At 32.3% G+C, this 19,970-nt stretch overlaps 2 protein-coding genes across 6 annotated transcripts in view; one reads left to right on the forward strand and one right to left on the reverse strand.

Moving 5' to 3' along the window:
• Positions 1 to 19,970, reverse strand: part of LOC119830637 (ribosome biogenesis protein WDR12 homolog) — a 205,132-nt gene that overhangs the window by 160,675 nt on the left and 24,487 nt on the right. The gene's annotated exons all lie outside the window — the stretch shown is intronic.
• Positions 1 to 19,970, forward strand: part of LOC119830636 (protein alan shepard) — a 141,426-nt gene that overhangs the window by 100,740 nt on the left and 20,716 nt on the right. For all 5 annotated transcript variants that reach the window (XM_038353692.1, XM_038353688.1, XM_038353690.1 and 2 more), the window contains exon 2: positions 16,443 to 16,649. In XM_038353692.1, coding sequence (XP_038209620.1) covers positions 16,443 to 16,649 — 207 coding nt within the window. The remainder of the gene's footprint in view (positions 1 to 16,442; positions 16,650 to 19,970) is intronic.

Raw genomic sequence — 19,970 nt, forward strand, 5'->3', positions numbered from 1 at the left:
ATAAAACTGCATAGAAATCTGCACCATGAACTTGCAATAACTTTGCCAAATTGTAAATCTTGCATAATGTTAATAACAGAGAGTTATATATGCGAATAGAGTAATTTTAAAAAGCTCTCCATTCCCCATGCTCAATAAAGACGTCGTCTGCAACCGCCGCCAAAAATGTTTTCGCCAAGCAATTGTCTGCCTAGGCATTAAGACCTATTACATATATTATTTTTATTGATACTGCAGAGCTGTCCAAAGAATTTGGGAATTTGGCTTTCAAGTACAATCTAGTGCAATAATGTTGTGCTCAAATTCATAGCTATTAAATGGGATAGATGTAATACTGGTGTTTCAGATCTCTGTAATGTTATTGGCAAACGTAAAAATAAATTACGTTCTAAAATAACAGGTCAATAAGAAAATCCGTCGAACGTTTTATTTAAATTTTATGTTATGTAAAATTTCGCATGTATTATTGAATATAAATTACACCTCCCGATCACATACGAATAAATACATAGTTATTAATAACATTTCAAAGCGGGTGTAAGGCTATTGCGTAAACAACGCCCAAGCTAAAAACCGGTGTCAAATTTATTTTTAAACAGCGATTATGTTATCACATTCATTATGCCACAACATGTGAAAGGTTTGAACTTTGAACAAAATATCACGATCGCTGTAACGTGGGCGTTTGATTAGGAATCGATAAGCTCATGCGTCAAACACCATGCTATTGTTATTTCATCCTTTGTGAGTCCACCCTTATCTTTTGTAGCGTTTTTAGTATTGTGGTTAATCCCAGTCTGTGAGGATTACGGCGTTTCCTTTAATGCATCGCTGTCGTTTCTGTTAAACTGCTAGTTTGAAGTTGTAAGTATAAAATTACATAATCTTTGCTCTATCAGGTATAAGCTCTAGAGCCTAATGTGACCAAAATGTCATTGATATGGCGAAAATTTATTTTACTAAAAATGCTATGTAATTATAATTAATAGAAGTTTGGTCTGGAATATTATTCTAAAGATCCAGTGTAGCTGACTAGGAACTAAAAACTAGTAAACACATTGCCCTTATGATAACTGGAAAATATTTTCTGATAAATAATTTTGTTCTGCATTACCACATTAATTTAATTCGCTTCATATCTACATGTACCTTAAATTTCGGTCAAAACTCCTACAAATAACCTCTCCTATACACATCTAATTTATACAATAAATAATAATATAACTATATATCCGTAATTCCCTATTTTTTGTTTAACCAATAACGTACCGAAGTAACCCTAATTTACGACAAAGATGTTTAAAAAACTCTTCAGACACCAGTCTAGACGAAAATCCGACGACTAACAAACGGCTGATGTTTAAAATACGTCTTAAAATCTGGTCCTTTGTCAGAGTGTATTCACCTGTCGCCTGTACTGATCATAAGATTATTATTATTATATGAATCATCGTCAAGTATCGCGTGTATGCACTGAGTACTGACTAATTATCTGGATGATTCGTTATAAGGTTACTTGAAACAAATAAGATATTGAATAGATATTTCTCTTGATTTTGTTGATTATCTAATATTTTGATGAAATGTTTTGTATCTAAATAAATAGCTTGATTTACTTAAAATTTGAACGCCATTTACACTAATTTAAAACTCTAGAATAAACTAGAATGTTCCACTAAGACAACTAGAATGTTTTTAATTTTACTGACAGACATTTACATTTTCATAGTGAAATAATATCACGAATCGAATATTCTAAAAACAAAGCAGTTTTCCATTCCTTGGTATAAAGAATGATAGAACGAACGTTAAGATCAATCAGATATCTTTGATAGCCTCGTGCACGTGTGAATATCAATGCAATTATGTATACAGAGGACTATATGATGATGACATATAGACCATAACAAAAGTAGGCCGTATATATACTGCAATCAAAAGGAAACTAATCTATTCTCAGTTACGACATTTTCAACAGTCGTTTTCGTTCAAAGGACTAACTACTAAATTAGTTCTTTTGGGTCACTAGACCCATGTTTCGATATCAATATCTGAAACTATCTAAGCAAACGCTTATACTCAAACTCAAAAAAGACAATGTCTATCACCTACTATTGTGTATAAAACGGTATTATTGTGTACGTGTAAAATGTGATTAAATTTATACTGGACGGAAATTTTATCCAAATTGGTAGCATAATAATCGTAACGGGCAGACAGATATAAAACTAAATATTTATAGTATCACTAGATTTATTTCGCGACGTCGATTGCGTTCAAATTTTTAAACCAAATTCTCCACATTCAGAGGAGTTTAGTGACATGTGTGTGCACCTATTTATCCAGTTAATAAAATATTCCGAACATAATAGAAAAAAATTAGATCATTTGCTTGTAGACCACGCAATGATTAAATTCTCATATGTATAAGCGTGTAACATGTTTCCCATCCATGGATATATAATGTCTTGACATCATTCGCATAGTAATGACTTAATATTGCTTCGTATCGTGGAATATGCAATTATTAGAATCGACAACGGCATTGCTGCTGGAATGTTCTAATGCTGTCTGCTAGAAAGTTGTTTTGCATGTGTGTGTTTGTGTGTGACACAATCGAGATTGAAAACTTGGCTAATTGTGAAAAAGGTCGTATTGTATTGCTTATTAATTGGGCGATACACTGACTGTTGCATGCCTAGGCTATAGATACAAGATTTCATTAATATAATGATGATTGAAATTTAATATGTAAAATATGATATACAATAGCAACTTTCTCGAACGTTCTAATGTCCTACTGATTAGCTAAATGATTAGAATTATCACATTATCCTACCAATCCTACTAATATTATAAATGCGAAAGTTTGTAACGATGTGTGTGTGTGTTTGTTGCTCTTTCACGCAAAAACTGCAGAACCGATTGCAATGAAATTTGGTACGTAGATAGCTGAACAACTGTAATAACATATAGGCAACTTTTTATCCCGATATTCCTGCGGGATACGGACCTACGCGGGTGAAACCGCGGGGCGCAGCTAGTTTTAAATAAAGAAAGAGGTTAAATATAACATATCTTTAATGTTGTTTCTAGTTTCCTCGCTATAAAACATCCATGCTTACTTACACCACATCTAGTTTAACGTTAGTCAGACGTATTGTTACGAGCTTATAATATTTTATCGACTGCTAAATACTTTCCCTCTTGTTTGCGTATGATTTGTCATAAAATATATTTATAACCTATAATAAAATAATGTTGAGACATTTTTCCTTTATTGCTTTCGATATAGATTTCCATGTTTATTCAATACTAGCTGTGCCCCGCGGTTTCACCCGCGTAAGTCCGTATCCCGTAGGAATATCGGAATAAAAAGTTGCCTATATGTTATTCCAGTTATCCAACTGTCTACGTACCAAATTTCATTGCAATTGGTTCAGTCGTTTTTACGTGAAAGAGTAACAAACATCCATACATCCATACTTACAAACTTTCGCATTTATAATATTAATAGGATTTACTATCATATATATATTCGTACGTAAAACGATATCATGGATACGTTTTTCGATAGACTCTAAGCCACCTACAGCTACTGCTCCATGTTATGATCGTAAACATACGCTTCCAAAACATATCCAACTAATGTGTACTACTACCAGTTTTAATGTAGATTAAGATTTGTAGATTAATTCATTCCAATGTACATTTACGACACACGTAATCTTTGCTGTACACGTTTCTTCGTTCATAAATACCTATATTTGGATAGTTCATGTTTATTTTCAAGAAGTGTGAGTCAAGAAAACATAAAAAGTATGCTAGAACAAACCTCTTGCAATAATGGCAACATTCTATCATGACGCATTATTGTATTATATATATAAAATAAAAATAAACAAAAGCTAAAAATAGTATTAACTGGTTACAACAATCTCGTTTTAAACTATGTAATAAGCATGAGATAGGTTTTATATAGAGACATTCATCACTTGCATATATTTTTTTGTAATTGTTACCACTATACCGCACCATAAATGCATAGGGACTTCATTAAAGGTTGAACTCTTGTAATGCGATTAAAGATACAAATAAAACATTGTTTTTTTTCGCTTTCACTTGTATGACACGTTAAGTATGAACTCAAATTTTATAAAATGTGAATTTTTCAATGTAGGTATATACTGCGTCGTAAAATCACGAAAGCTTCAAAAGGATTTAATATGCTATTAAAATGAACGCACTCGACAGTTTACTGCGAAATAAATCGTAAGGTTGGTTGGATGTAAGTCAAAGAATCCATTCTTTGGAATGTAATGGCAAGCCTTTTTGTGTTTACGGAACGGAGTGGTTTTTTTGTAAAGTGCATTGACTTACGTGCCTATTTATCTTGCGAATTTTTGCATCACATCTCGACATACAAGTAAAACCTTTACATTAACCATTCTACTTATAATTTATTTTCAAATGTTTCTTTCAACTACACTATCATATAAAAGAGTACTTATATCCGGTGTCTGTAATAGTACACAAATGAAGCGGCCGCAGCACGCATCGGCACGCTTATATCTATATTAATGATAAATTGGGAAGCTATAAAGTATATGCGTCTGGCTGGATAGCATTCGCTTGTGTGCAAATGAACCGTGGCGAAGGACGTGGCCGCATTCCACACCACTACAGACATGACACACATACCGACACGTTCTGCGCGTGTGTGCGAATGCATTCACAGAGTATAAAACATTGTATGTCGTTAGAATGTTACCGTTGGATTCCGCGCCTTAAATCTAACTGAAGATTTGAACTGGAATTTTTTATCTGTATCGCGATCAGGATTTTCAGCCGGGTTTCATTTATTATTTTCTTGATATCATAAGAAACGTCAATAATGAATCTATTCGTACGGTTGGTCATAAATGATTTGTCGTAACATAGAAAAGTCGACCATCATTCGGTGTTATTACGTTACTAGCTAACAAACTAAATTGGCGTTTAATTGAGCTATAAAACACTTCGTGCTTTACAAAAAGAACAGTTACTTCATTAACAATTTGAGATAATTGAAAAACACGCTATATGTTTTCAAGGCGTAGATATAAAAAGATATATTGTGGCTCACTGCGAGGAAAATTAACTATTATTTTAATATGTAGACAAAAGGCGCTAATCCGTGGGCAGCTGTGGTGAATCGCATACAAATATAGAGTTGAACGTTTACCGTTAAAAATCACTGTTTCAAATCACTGTTACTTATTCATGGGATCACTATTAATAAGGATTTTATGCACGATTAACCATAAAGGTCACTTGATAAGTAACAATATAATACAATGAATTGTTAGTCATCGATATTGATGCGTAGTTCAATATTTTACACAGATTATTACAAATTTAAACATGTATACATAGCTGTAATTGTTTTTATAACGATAATTGAAATTACTGTTATATTAAAGTTTTTGTTTACTTATTATTACTATATTAGTTATTGTTTACTTAAATTAAAATATTGTCGTTTTAAAAAATATGAAAGAAAACTTTTAACCTAATTCCTTCCTGAAAATAGCTTTTTCCATATGGTAAACCTCACGGAATCAGAGTAAAGCAATTTTTGGCCACTAGCTACATTCTCGTAAATTACAGTTTACAAGATGTCATAAGCTAGTGCATTTAATAAACTTGTCACAATGCAATAAACGTTAAAAGTAACAGTTATTTGGAACGGTGATTGTCGTTGTAACCGCTCGAATGGTCCGAACGAACGGTTTCCCTCTAATGTGCCGTCTAACAAAAACTGCTGAATATTCCCCGTCTCACACGAGCTTTATGCCACGTAATGATGCAGTCACGCCTCCGCGATCACAATATATTTTCTTCACTATGAAATTCATATTGCTTTACGCAACAGTTATATTTATTGCTCTCACCTCTGTTCGCATGGAACGGTTTAAAATTCGCGCTAATGGTACAGCGTGCGAGTTTTATTGAAATTGGTCGGTTTGATCGCATTCATGCCGATATCTGATCATATTTTAAACATTCAATGCGTAGTCAATAATTTTTGATTGTGTGTTTGTGTATACGTGTTATTGGATTGTGTTTCTGAGTTTAAAACTGTGTGAGTTTTCAGCTAAACAAATTATTAATAATCTACAATGCTAATAATTATGCAATATGTAAGAACGTCTTTTAATATTTTGGAGTTATAGAAGTATCCCTTATAGCTTAATAGCTATAAGGCAACGGAGGTCATGATTTAAAGAGGAAATACAAGACGAAAATATAAATTAGGTATTGCATTCAATGTGACATTTTATTACAAAAATTTTGATGAGCATTTACATATGTCAAACGAGTATCCGATTGTTTATGACAGGGTCAAGTAAGTTAAGAAAACATACAATATTTTGTTATTATATTTCTTGCATGCAAAATGATGCAACTCCAAGCGTACGTACCTACAGTACGTACAGTATATCCTTGTATGTATTATTCCTATATTCATCGGATGAAAGATCGTAAAGATCGGATAACAATTTATATATTTGGTTAAATACAAATAAAATTAACAAATGTACAAATACACAAATGTATTGAAATTTGATTCTACCAATGATCGCAATGTTTTTAAGCTACGATATAAACGATCCGTATAGAGCATAGAAGTAAATAGAAATATTTGTAAAAGTAATAAGTATCTCAGGTACCCACATATTTCAAGTCAAAACATACCTCGCCAACCATCTGTAGGTATAGATATTGTACTTTAAAGAGAAAAAAAAAAACGTAACAAACCCTCATTATTTCTCCATATTAGTATGTACGTCATGCAGTGGATATAAGCCTACAATTTACATAAAAAATACGTTTCACAACACCGTATTAAAATTTCATTGTAAACACCGTCAAATACATGTATATATTTGGCTTGTTATCGACCATTTTCACACGTACAACCGGTTTTCTTTTTATTTCGTCGTAAAAACAAATAATTCTCTTAAAGCACGCGATTGCAATACGAGAAATTACTCCGCGTATCCGTATGTATGAAAGTCGATTCATTCCAATCGTAATTGTTCACGCTTTTTTATATTGTTTTATTTCGATAATTGATTATGGACTGCGTTTTTTGTCTCTTGCGACATATGGAATACAAATAAAGCGTTCAATTATTATGTACCTTGTTACGTATGTCAAAATAGCTAAATATTTTCAGAGAATTTTTTCTTTCTTATATTATTCAATGACTTAGTGTTTGCATCCCGTCGACGTCTCTCCTTATCCTTTATCCTTTAAAGGAGAGTAACGCATATGCAGAAGCCCTACGTTAAATTTTTATTGACGGTAGTGGGCAATTACTATCACGCGACCTATTAGTTCAGACGCTTCCATAAAAAAATAAGGAATGTATTTGTTAAAGAATATCGTCAATGTCCAAGCATCTGCTTACAAATGATAATATAATTGTCATTGCATTACGATAAATAATATACAATTGAATATTAAGTACAAATAATCCTATTGATATAATTTTTTTTTAATATGGATCGAGAGGTAAAACTCAAACTAATAACAAACTATTTAAATGCTAATGAAATTTAAGAAGACATACCTTCAGCAGTTTCACCAACAAGAACACAAATATCAACTATTATGGTTTACAATAGCAGCAGTAATGCAAAAGCTTTATCACTTCAAAATCATTTTTAAACGCTTAAACAACACACCATCGACTTTAACCTTTAAAACAACAAACTTGCGCATTACATAATCTTACAAGCACCTTTTAACATCACATAATTTTAAATTTAACACATCACAATCTTGATTGTGGAGATGCGATACAGAATACAAAACTCGTTTAAAATTATATAAATGTTTATCACATCGTTGCAAATTCTTATCTCAATAAGATAGGCGATTTCCATGCTTTATTTTCCAGTATTGTGGCAGGGCATTGACTTCTATAAAATGCCGTTTCGAATTATCTCTATTTCTTAGTTAAAATTCATGGAAATTATTATCATTAATTTCCTTGAGGCACTTCATGTATATTCAAACGTTTGAGGTGCTTAACTGGTTCTCGAGTGTGGTATCTATTACCTATGATATGTTATTTCTAAACCTACACCTCTTTTAAGCAAACAATATAGCATTAGACTTGGACCATTGACATGGGCCGTAATTCGGCATCTTAAATATGACACGCTCTTCCTTAAGATTAGATCGTTAGGGAGTAAATCAGACAACGTTTTTTTTAAATAAATGTAAGTATGTAGGAAATCCCACCATCCATTTGGTATTTGTTTAATTTTATTTGCTGTTTGTTTGTATTTTCTATATATTTGTGTGTGTGATCTACATTAATTATCAGAGGAAAATAGGCATTAACTATTTCTTATTTAAGAATAAACTCTATATCAACCACAAATATTATCAACCCTATCAGCAAAGCAGTAGAATTAACTATATCAAAATTTAGATCAACACTTTAATATAACAAAAGCTTTTCACATAAAGCCTTGTGTATTTACATAACAAATGTCCCGAATAGCTTGTTGACGATTAAACGCTAGAAATTATTTACATCGTTGAGTGAGTAACAATTTGAGGGCAATATTTGGAATTCCGAGAAGACATCTGAGCTCGACGCGTGGCTTTGTTTGCGGCTGACTATGAGCTAGCAATCAGTGTGGGGGATGTTGTAGGGCTGTCAGTTGATTTTTTTCGACGTTTAGGCGGCAGCTGGGCGTAACGCATCTGGTGTCTAAGGGACATGTGACAAAATATTTAATTATCAACGATCGAGGGCTGACACATTTATTTGCAGAATATTTAATGCAAACTCTTATTGAAAGAAGGAAAGATAGATTGAACGCACAAATTTTTTAAATAATTAAAAATTGCTAGGCCAAAAATAAAACGCCAAAATTGATCAAGTGCATGTAGTTATACTAATAATAATGGGTATAAATTGAATAAAATGGAGGATATCCTTTATAAGATACATCAGTGGAATTAAAGCGAATTCAACATGTTCATTGAAATCGATTTAACTCACAAAGTCATAATGATTATATCGCGTGTTAAGCTTAATTTAAAACAGGAGTTAATAGCAGTGTTAAATACTAGAATTTCGTAATATTTCTATTTTTTTATAGAGAAACGAACGGTCGTTACAAGTATCCAAACTTCTTTTATCAAAATTTTTATTTGTTCATTCTAGAGATTTTATACATAAAACGTTATATACGTCTTGAGAAGGGACGCAAAGGCGACTTTACGGAAGGCGATAAGTACCAATACAAAATCAATACTTACTTATATTCCTATTGAAATGCTACTTTGATTAAAATCGTGCCATATCATAAAAGACACACGACGAAAAATGACGAGAGTTTAAAGACGTTTTATCAATTATAAATGTATCGCACTTTAATCAGCAAGTGGCAACCCTAAAGGGTATGAGGCTGGTTGAAATGTCTGAGACGTCTAATTTGCGGAGCCAACGCTACGGATTGACCTCATCTAGACGATCGCCTTCTCCATTACGATTTCTACTTCCAGCCTAATTAGATCAAAGGCTTAAATAATTTTCTCTTAGATAATTGTAACAATAAATGATTTCGTGACTTATTTTGTTGTGGAATAAATTGGTATCGGCTGTTACGATTTACAATATTTATTTTCTGGTAATCTAGACTCACAAGCTAGTCATTGCATTTACCTCATAGATGATAGGCATCGAATCGTATTCGCGGTTCAACTTTGGTTATTGAAACCTAAAAACATAAATAAAAATATTCTACATACGAATTATTAATCTGCTCGACCAACAAAAATTGGTAGATCATTTCAAGAGATCAAGAAAGTGCGACCCTTGATGTCTAGCCGGTGACCCATGACAAAAACTACATGTATAATCGTTATGAAAATATTGTTTTATGTTGAATATATATTTTCTCCTATCACTTAGAAAAGAAGTACTAAAATAAAATTAAAAGTAAACCCAAGTTCTTTAATACAGAATACAAAAAAAATTTTATCCGAATCCTCTGCATACATAACAGCATATCTCTGCATAAAATATAAATTTTTTATATCATGTGTTCTTCTTTCTTCTTCGTGGTTATTTTAATAGTAAAGCTATCTTGTATCAAAAACAAGTACTCTTTAAATGCGTTTTTGGAATATTTATTCATTTGTTATGTAATAATTATTTACATATTATTATGACGCACTCACAGTGGCCAGATAACATATATCAGGTTTTACTGGTGCATGTCAACGTTTACATTCTGATAATAATGACATTAGGGAAACAATCATCGCAAGTTACCTAAAAAACAAGGTGCAGTGGATTTAGTGCAAAATGATAACGGCTATGGAATGTTTAAAAGGCTCATAATTGCGTGCGAAATACTTGCTATAAGAAAAAAATAACCAATTCCCCATTTTAGTGGGTAAAATACATAAATGAAGAAAAATTGTTCAAGATTCGGACTCGCAACAATAAGGGTTCCATAAATGTGAACCAAAAGCAAGTGCAATAAAAATTGGTCACCCATCCAATTTATGACCGGGCCGAACGTTACTTTTCCTCAATTTTCGATTTATTGATATAGCGGCAACAGAAAACCATAAACTCTGATAATTTCAACTATCACGGTTCATGAGATGCAGTCTGGTGATGGACGGATATATGTGTATATGAAATACACAAACGCACGCGAAGTTCAATTTACCCCTTGGGTACAAAATCCGAAAAGAAAAACCAAACGCGTTATCATACCTATCTAAGATGATGTACAAATTCCAGTTTCCCTAAAAGAACAACCGCAAACAAAGTTTTCGGGAAAGAAAGCGTCCTTGAAGACGATAAACATAGACAATTTGAAAAAGATTCGTCGCCATCGAGTGCCATCGTCATAGACTGTAGACTAAAGTAAAGAGAATAGACGTATAGTGGTATAATCGGCGTCAAAGCGGCGCGACAAGCCCCGTCTATGAATCGTCTCAGAACATTCTAGACTTCCAAATTGTACCCTAGAATATTATTCATGGCACACTAAGTCGTAAATATGGCTTGCGAAAAATATTTCTGGTTATGCTGACTTCTAAGTTAAATTACATAGCTCTGACCGAATTAACACAATCGATAATTTGCGATTCGTATTGATTTCGTAAAACTAATAAAATTAATAAAAGTAAACTGAATTCGATATTATTATTATAACATATTTCAATTCTCTAAATTTTTCTGAATGTTTTATGTCATTTAGACACAATGTAAAATAATTCCGTATATTTTAAAGTTAGACCAAATTAGAGGCCATGCGGATCCCGTGCGGCTCAAATCGTGAAATGCATATTAATATAAACTTAAACTGTGCAGAGGTAAGCGAACCGAGTCATGAAAATTTATCAAAAACTTCCGATGAAACTACTTATTATTCTGGCCGCAAAGCATCGTAATGAATAAAGAAATATTTTTAAACCCTAGGAAAGATGTGGTTCAACTTTTATTTGCTTCCTAGAGGTTACTTGAAAATGTAAAAACGGCATTTTTTTTATATTTTGTAATAAGCACCGTTTAAACTATTTCATGGTTATTTATGATTTTATATTTTTACTTGAAGGACTTTTCCCTCATGCGGTCATGTTCTAATATCAATCATAAAATGTTATTAATAATTATTTAGATTCAAACCATAAAAGCAATGTCTTAGAGTTGTCTGTACGAAGGTACTTAGTCATAACTATTATGTATTACCAGTATTACAGAATGAATTATTGGCCAGCGGTCATGCGGATAGTTTCGCAATAACACATGATACGACATGACTAACAGCTTCCAAGAGGTTTATCTTCTGTGATAAGTTAAGTGTACTGAGTAATATATCATCAGTAATAAAGAAAACATAATTTTCAAGCATAGGCATCTAATATCCCGCGTTTGGACGAAAATATAAACTATAAGTATATAAGCTTGCCTTAGCGAGCGATAAAGTTACGTCACATATCAGGTATATAATACTACTTTACTACTTAACACTTTCTTATATAAACTATTTATCCATTTATTATTCAATTCAATGTAATACTATAAACATATATATGTTACTTAACAAATAGACATACGATATATTCTAGATCATACTAGGATTAAAGTAATAAGACATTAATTTATTTCAAGTCTGGTCCTAAACACACAAAACTGTGTAAAAATATAAACTTACTATTTATTTAATCTAGCAACTATTTATTTTCATTATCCTTCAAAGATAATACAGAGCCTGAAACTTGATCAAAAGAAAAATAAAAAAAGGTTGCAAAATTAGAATCCTGCCCTGCACAACATAAATTTAAAATTAAAAAGCTATTGTTCTCTAACTTACGACGTTGGTAGTGTCTAGGTGTTAGATCGAAAGTTTTATCACCTATAACTTTAGCGTCGAACTGATTGAATTGAAGTAGAGCGTCTTTAAATGGGTTTATTTCTGTTCAAGTTAGGCCACTGAGGAACGTTTTATGTTGACACTTAGAGGCTGTCCAATAAAAGGTTATAAAAGTCTCGAAGGCCCCACTCTCGACTGGCAACACATCGTAAATGTACTTAAATTTAAATTTATATTTACACTTTTCACGCTCATTTTTAAATAATAAAAGTTTGAGGGGAGGATAAGTAATAATAATGTAAGCAAATAATAACATCACTTTTCTATCATCCGGGTGCTTTATATACAGGGATTATATCCTAAATCATGAAGATTCTGAATATAACATATTATGTATATTCTTACTGTCCTAAACTTTATACAATATTACAATTTAAAGAAATCATAAGCAGGCCCGAATTTAGTGTCTAAATTATTGTTTAATTAGGTTTTTAAAATTCTTGGCTGTTATAAATAACTGTTTTCTATAGCTAAATGATTATTATTTAATGCATATATTACAACATGCATTATAAAAATCTTTAAGCCATACAAATTCGACTTATAATTCGCGCCTAAATCCTTTGCACTTTAAGGATTCAAATATAGATAAAATGAAATTTTATGGCTTAAACCGAAATCAAATCTCGTAATTGTGTATCCAATACTAAAACGCAGCCATGCATGCAACGCCACGGCACGCTGGTTCACATCTGGGAAAGTATACCTACTCTCATTAAGGTTATTAGAACAATTAGTTATAATTGGCTTAATCATCGCTAGCCCGTCTACGTAAAACACAGTTAGACAATGTTAAATATTTTTAGTGTAGTGAATTTTTTAATCATCTTTATGAGACAGGGTAACTGTAACATAGATTGCAGCAACATTCAAAGATTACCATTTGTTTAAGGTAATTAGATTTTTTTAACAAAAATTTATTTCTGATATAAATAGATTTTTGAAATTGCATTTCAAAAATGTGTTTGTTCAATCATAAAATATTATATGTGAGTGTCCACGACCATGTTCCGTTATAATTTATTAATTATAAGTACTCGACACTATTAATATTTTTTTATACACACCTATAATAAATCTTGCCCGAAAAAACCTCAAAATGCGTTCTGATACAAGACTTTTTAAGCATCGAAAAATTTTATAAGATAGTGGTGTTAAAACAGCGGAAGTATAATTCATTATAATCTTAGATCCTTAAATTCTTTGATGACATTTATGGAGTTATTAAAATATTTCAAATAGAAATTATATTGTTACCACATCGCTACAAAAGAGCAAATAAGTAAACGTAATTAAGCTACGTGTTTTTTAATGCCTTACTACTACAAGAACAGTTAACTACTACAAGAAAGCAGAAATATGTAATGATTCATATCTACGCATATTTGATGTAATGGAAAAAACATAAAGGTAGCGCTAAACATTTCGTAATGATCCTTCTAATAGACGGGCAATCGTTTTGATTTTATAAAAGTTTAAATACATTATGCAACATAATAATTTCATAGTGAATTATAGTTTTAGTGCAATATTTTTTTATGTGAATCGCGTAATCTTATTTCTGGGCATAATACAAATGCGTGTAAGGTGTATGTGTGCGTACAGCCCGGTGTACCGATAGAACTAGTCGAAACCAATGATTCGTTACTGTATGCATGTGTGTGTCTTTTCAGTTCTTGCCATGAACGCTATTCTAAAGTGTGCTATTCTTGCAATCGCCTGTTAAAAAAGAACTCCCATTTAAAATTTTATCCTATAATATGTGTTGACTTCCTGTCATAAATGTGCGTGGTGCACAATAGATACGTATAACAAAGATCGTTAATGCTTTTAGCATTAAACCTGAGTGCTGGCACTAATTTTCTAGACGTTAACGCACTGCGTATCTTATACCTTCTATATGTATGTATATATCTATGGTCGCCCACGCACTCTAAGCGGATTGTCGGCTTATCGTCTTACCGCCTATCCATTTTTTTACAGTAGCAAAAAGTAGTTATAAAGAATAGAGGCGATTTACTTGGAAAAAAACGTCAACAAAGCTTTCATCCTTTTAGCTTCGTTGGCCGGGGTTTTCGAATTCCGTGACTCAAATAATTATGTTTGGAGATGGGGTTGGGAAATTATGACGATATTGCTTCGATTAACATTTTGTGGAATTTGTTGATTTTATTTTTATAAAAGGTTGTGGATAATTGCGGTCATGATGAATTAAATTTTTGCTACATTTTGATTAAACTAAGGTTACATACCAAATTATTACTTATTTACTAATAACCTTATTAAAAAGTTTGTTCACTATAATTTTTATTACATGAACGATAAACCCCGAATAAGAAACATATTACAAACGGTCTGTTTAAATGAAGGAACAATTTAATACTCATTCGAATTTATAACTATTCATAGAATATTACAAACAAATAGAAAATACGTAGTACGTTGTTTACAATGTGAGATATGTCGTATTTGTTTGTTCTATGATTCATAACGTTTGAGAAAGATCTGGACATATCTGTGTAAGCATAAAAATAAATATGATTGTGTTTACTATTTCGTTATTACAATGGATATAAATAAGTCTTTGGTGTTATTTTTTACTATCATAATCTCCATTATAATATAAACTTCTTTGATTTATTTATAATATTTACTTATATACGTGTTTATCTTATATTATAAACAAGTAAAATTACATCCTAATTATTTCGGGTTGTGGTGTGAAGCGCTTTTTTTCAATAATTTAAGTTATTGTAAATAATTAATCAATAACCAAATATATTCATAATTTCGTTAGACAACCCTCAACGTTCCGTTTTAAATATCTCTTCTCTTCTATTTTATATACTTTTTACGTGTCAATTATTTCTCACTTATTTGATCCGAAGCTTCATTGGTACTCGGATTAAAAGTAGTCTATGTGTTTATCCCGATTCTTTTCTATCGCTGCACCAAATGTCATTCAGATCCTATCAACTGGTTTTCCGTAAAAGAGCAGCAAATATGTATATTATACATCTATACATTCATACATATATGCATTCTATAAGACGTAGAATATTAGATAAACTTTTAATTGTATTCAAATATCGCACACTACAATAATCCGCTACGTAGCATGGTGGTACATCGGAATATTCAAGTTTGTATGCACCGTACAGTTATTTGCGAAAGTCAGTGAACGCTGGATGCCAATCTCACATAGTCATATGTCAACGTCAGGACGGTGATGCAACCACTATTAAACCTGAGTCTGAGATAGGCATGCTATTAGGATGTGATTCTGCAAAACTAGAAATACAAATCAATGAGGGACGACTCGTTTGAATCGCAAAGTCGTGGCGTAATGACTCGTGTACGTTATTACAAGGAGATTATGTGCTTTATTTATGTGTGGGAGGCTTAGTTTTGTATTTTTATATACGTGTTTTTAATGTGAGTGTTTGTTTTTATAATTATTTTAGCCTTTTAATACTTTTTGTTTGGACATATCTCTTTGTTTAGCTCTGTGTAATTTATATGTATATATTGTTTTTATAATGTTTTGTATCTAAACTTATAGGAATTTAGCTGTAAGAGCTGAAAACAAATATTAATTTACAATGTTTAAAACTTAATTTACTTACTTGCTCAATCCTGTATTTTTGCCTTTCCCTTTAAAAGCCATTTGCTTTACCTTTGCGTATATGAAAGCGAAGGATGATCATCGTTTTCCAGACGAACCTCGATTCGATCGCAGCTATAGCAGCTAAAGATATGATTTAGTCCGAATTTAGTAGCGTACTCGTATATTCACCGTATGATTTTATGTGATAAAAAGAAAATAAGATAGGCCGTCTAATAAACTATACTGTTCTTTTTGACCAAATATTAGTAAGGTTCCTTTATGTTTATGTATAATGGTATTAAAGAGTTATAAATAAATAAATAAGATTTTCGCATTTACAATAAAATACTCATTAAATGAATTATTTCCAGAGCGGCGGTTGTCGATCGTCTAGCGGAGCGGGCGTGGGCGCGGTGACGGTCGCGAGCGCGGGCGCGGGCGCGGGCGCGTGCGCGGGGCGCATGGCGAGCGCGGGCGCGCAGTTCCGCGGGGGGCAGCAGTGGGCGGCCTACGCGCAGCCCTGCCGCTACCCGCCGCCACAGCAGCAATACGCTACTGGGCCGTATACGCCGCACCAGGTAAATGATGGGCATAGCATCGTTTAGGTACTTGCTACAAAAAAAACATAAATATCAATAAAGCCGCTATTTCTATACAAAAACAAACCCGTGTTTTTGGATGTCAATTTAAATCGTAACAATAACTCAAAGAAAATTATAACATCACTAACTTCGACTCATATTTCTTTAAAATAATTTTAATTTATTACCCATCGATCATTGTTTCAAAAATGTATAAGAACATATAGAGGTTTGAAACGTTTTTTATGAAAACTTTTCTAACTTTGTTATATTTCCTGTATAGCATCGTCTATTCACAATAGACCATTGACTTATAGTTAACCCATAAGCCATGCGTTCGTCCAAAACTCCCTCATACATAAACTCGTGATTAATATAAGGTTATTAAGTGAAGTTAGTTCGTTGACACGACTCCATCATTCCCCAGCCATCTCCAAACAAACGATATTACGTCCATGATTAATGATATATTGAAACACTTAAAGTTAGAAGCATGATTCGCCAAAACTAGTTAATGCGAATTTCAGATTACGATCCGTATTAATAAACCGCTTAATGGTTCGTACACTAAATTATCTTAATTAACGTATATATAATCCTGGTTTAAATAATCAATCTGCGTTTAAATTGTTAGATCACATGAAAGATCGTCTGATGAGATTACTTCGATAAGCTCTCTGTTGTCTGCAATATGGTTTTATTTGCGTGAAATATGCAAATGATTTAGTATAATCCAATCTATCTGTTTTAATACGTGTTATTTTTATAAGTGTTTTTGATATCGAAGTAAGATATAGTTAAGTTATCCAAGCCTCCTTTTGTTCGTGTTTCGTAATAGAAAATAAAAAAGCTTGGACTTTTATATTGTGTTCCTTACACAGTATATAGTTCAGAGATACATAGTAGCAAATTGAATTTAATATTTTCGTTGTTATCAAGCCGAAGCCAGGCAGATATAAAATAAGAATGTTATAATGTTACCGTATCACTATCAAGAAACGATACTAAAGAAGCATAAGTGCTTATTCATAAAGGTTTTCATAAAAATGTAAACTATTTTATGGCGAAACCGTGTATCGCCAAGATTGTGGTACGCAAACGCGTTAAAGCAACATTTCCTCGAGGATAAGACAGCTTTCCAACAATGTAACTACGTCTAACAACAGTAGGGATAAGAGGTTAAATGAAATAAGTGATAATGTAGCAATAGATTCAGCTTAATGATATCACTAAGCTTTCTTGGATGAGGAAATCTACTTCAGCTTTGCAGCGTAACGCAATATTAATACAGTAAGTCATAAGAATAAGAGACTATACCACAAATAGGTAAGGATAAGAGATAAGATTTTTTTTGTAATTTTCGATATTTAAAATAATTGCTTTCCCCGTCTGTTTTTAATATCGCATCCTTCAACTAGAACTTAGTCAGTATAATTTTTTTTTAAGTAAATCCTCATTCTTTGCAGTTTGTATTAGACCTTTGAGAATGGTAACATTGAACAGATTCTTAACTGTATTTACTGTAACTCATCACCTTGAAATTTGAATATTAGGATTATACTGTTTACACAATGTGTACTTCCTTTCAATATAAGTTGCTTTAAAATGTTGCTGCCTGGCTTACAATAAAACCATCGGTGCCCCTAATCCGGCATTACCCCAATTTAGTCTATTACTTACATTTATTCGGGACGTCAGAAAAATGTAAAATACCTTTAAATTGTGCGTATGTAATGTAATGTATGATAATATTAAGCTATTTTATAAATCATTCAAAACCATTTACGAAATTCATTAACCATTTACGAAAATACAAAAGGAGTTCAATTGTTCATTATGCTTACTCGTAGTACTGATATAAACAGCTTCATAATATACTTCATTGAAAGCGTAATACAATTTAGTTACGATTTGGAGCGTCTAAAGGCGCCTCAGTGCGCCCTAACCAAGTTTACGAAAGCGACATAAAGCAGATGTCGTACAAAAACAGTATTCACAGATCGCGCTGCACCCCCATTCACCCTCCGCAAGAATCTCGTAAAAGAAATTTCCCGTTCTTATCACTTTTGAAATAAAATGTAGCGCCTTGCCTCGTACGTGTTTTATTAGAACCGTCGCTTCACGATTTATCTCGTGATGTTAAACTCTTTTTGTACCTGTTATTTTCTACAGTGAACTGGCTTGTTTTTGTCGTGTATTTAACCCCTTTTATTGTACATATTTTGCATGTTTAATAATATGGTTTACGTAATGATATGTGTCAAGATAATTTAAAGACTCAAGCAAAATTGATTATTATTTATGTGTATTGAAATTATGAGTATTGAAAATGTTTGTTTTTATTCAGTTATTCTATTAAAGTAATCATAAAATCCAAGGACATTACAATACCTTTCATAGATTCATACTTTACGTGGAATATTACCTTAAATATTAATAATAACCATTAGTCTCACGAATTGTGAATGTTAAAAATAGAAATATATGTATAAAATCACAAGTTACTATTATTCTTGAACAACAGTTGTAAACGTCGGAACGTTAGCTATTCATTTTATTTGTTTATTTGATTTAGTTTTTGTTTTATCTGTACGCTACGATCGCCTAACAGCCGCTGGAGTGTATTTCATAAACAATACTTAATTTTATAACTTTAAAACACACTGATTCAGGATACGTATGGATGTAATATTTCATAAATTAATCTGCTTTGCTAGAAATTATCGTCTAAAAATCTGTCTTACATTATTCATCCAAGAGGTTGGAAGTCAAGACGAATAAGTTCCTGGTCTTACTTAAGAACTGCAAGTATCGCAAAAAAAAAAACTATAAAATCGATCATATTTAAAGAGCTATTGATACATTTATATCCATTCAGCATTATTTCTTTGAACCAAATCAACTATTTTCTAACACATCATCCATTCTCAAATCCAATTCTTTTTTACGAAAGCAATATTTTATACACGGCAACACGGCTGCTCCTTCCTGACGATAAATGGTTAGTTTGATTGGGAATAACTTTACATCAACATTTAAGTATCTGTGTACCGCTGATTAATGGCGGGTATATGTCAACTGTCACGGGTGTCACAACGCCTCAGTTTGTTAGATGCGTCACGCACTTTTACAGACAGGGATGCCAGTTTTTTAGATATATTATCAACGATTTGCCGAATAAACGTTTTGATTGCTAGATGCATAATTTACATTATCAATTTCATATCAATAAGCGAAGATCGTTGTGGGAGTCGAGCACGCTTCGGCACGAATTGGGCCAGCTCGCACCGGGGAAGTACCACACCCCCACAGAAAACC

This window comes from Zerene cesonia, chromosome 12 (genome assembly GCF_012273895.1).
Source record: "Zerene cesonia ecotype Mississippi chromosome 12, Zerene_cesonia_1.1, whole genome shotgun sequence".
Taxonomy (NCBI): Eukaryota; Metazoa; Arthropoda; class Insecta; order Lepidoptera; family Pieridae; genus Zerene; species Zerene cesonia.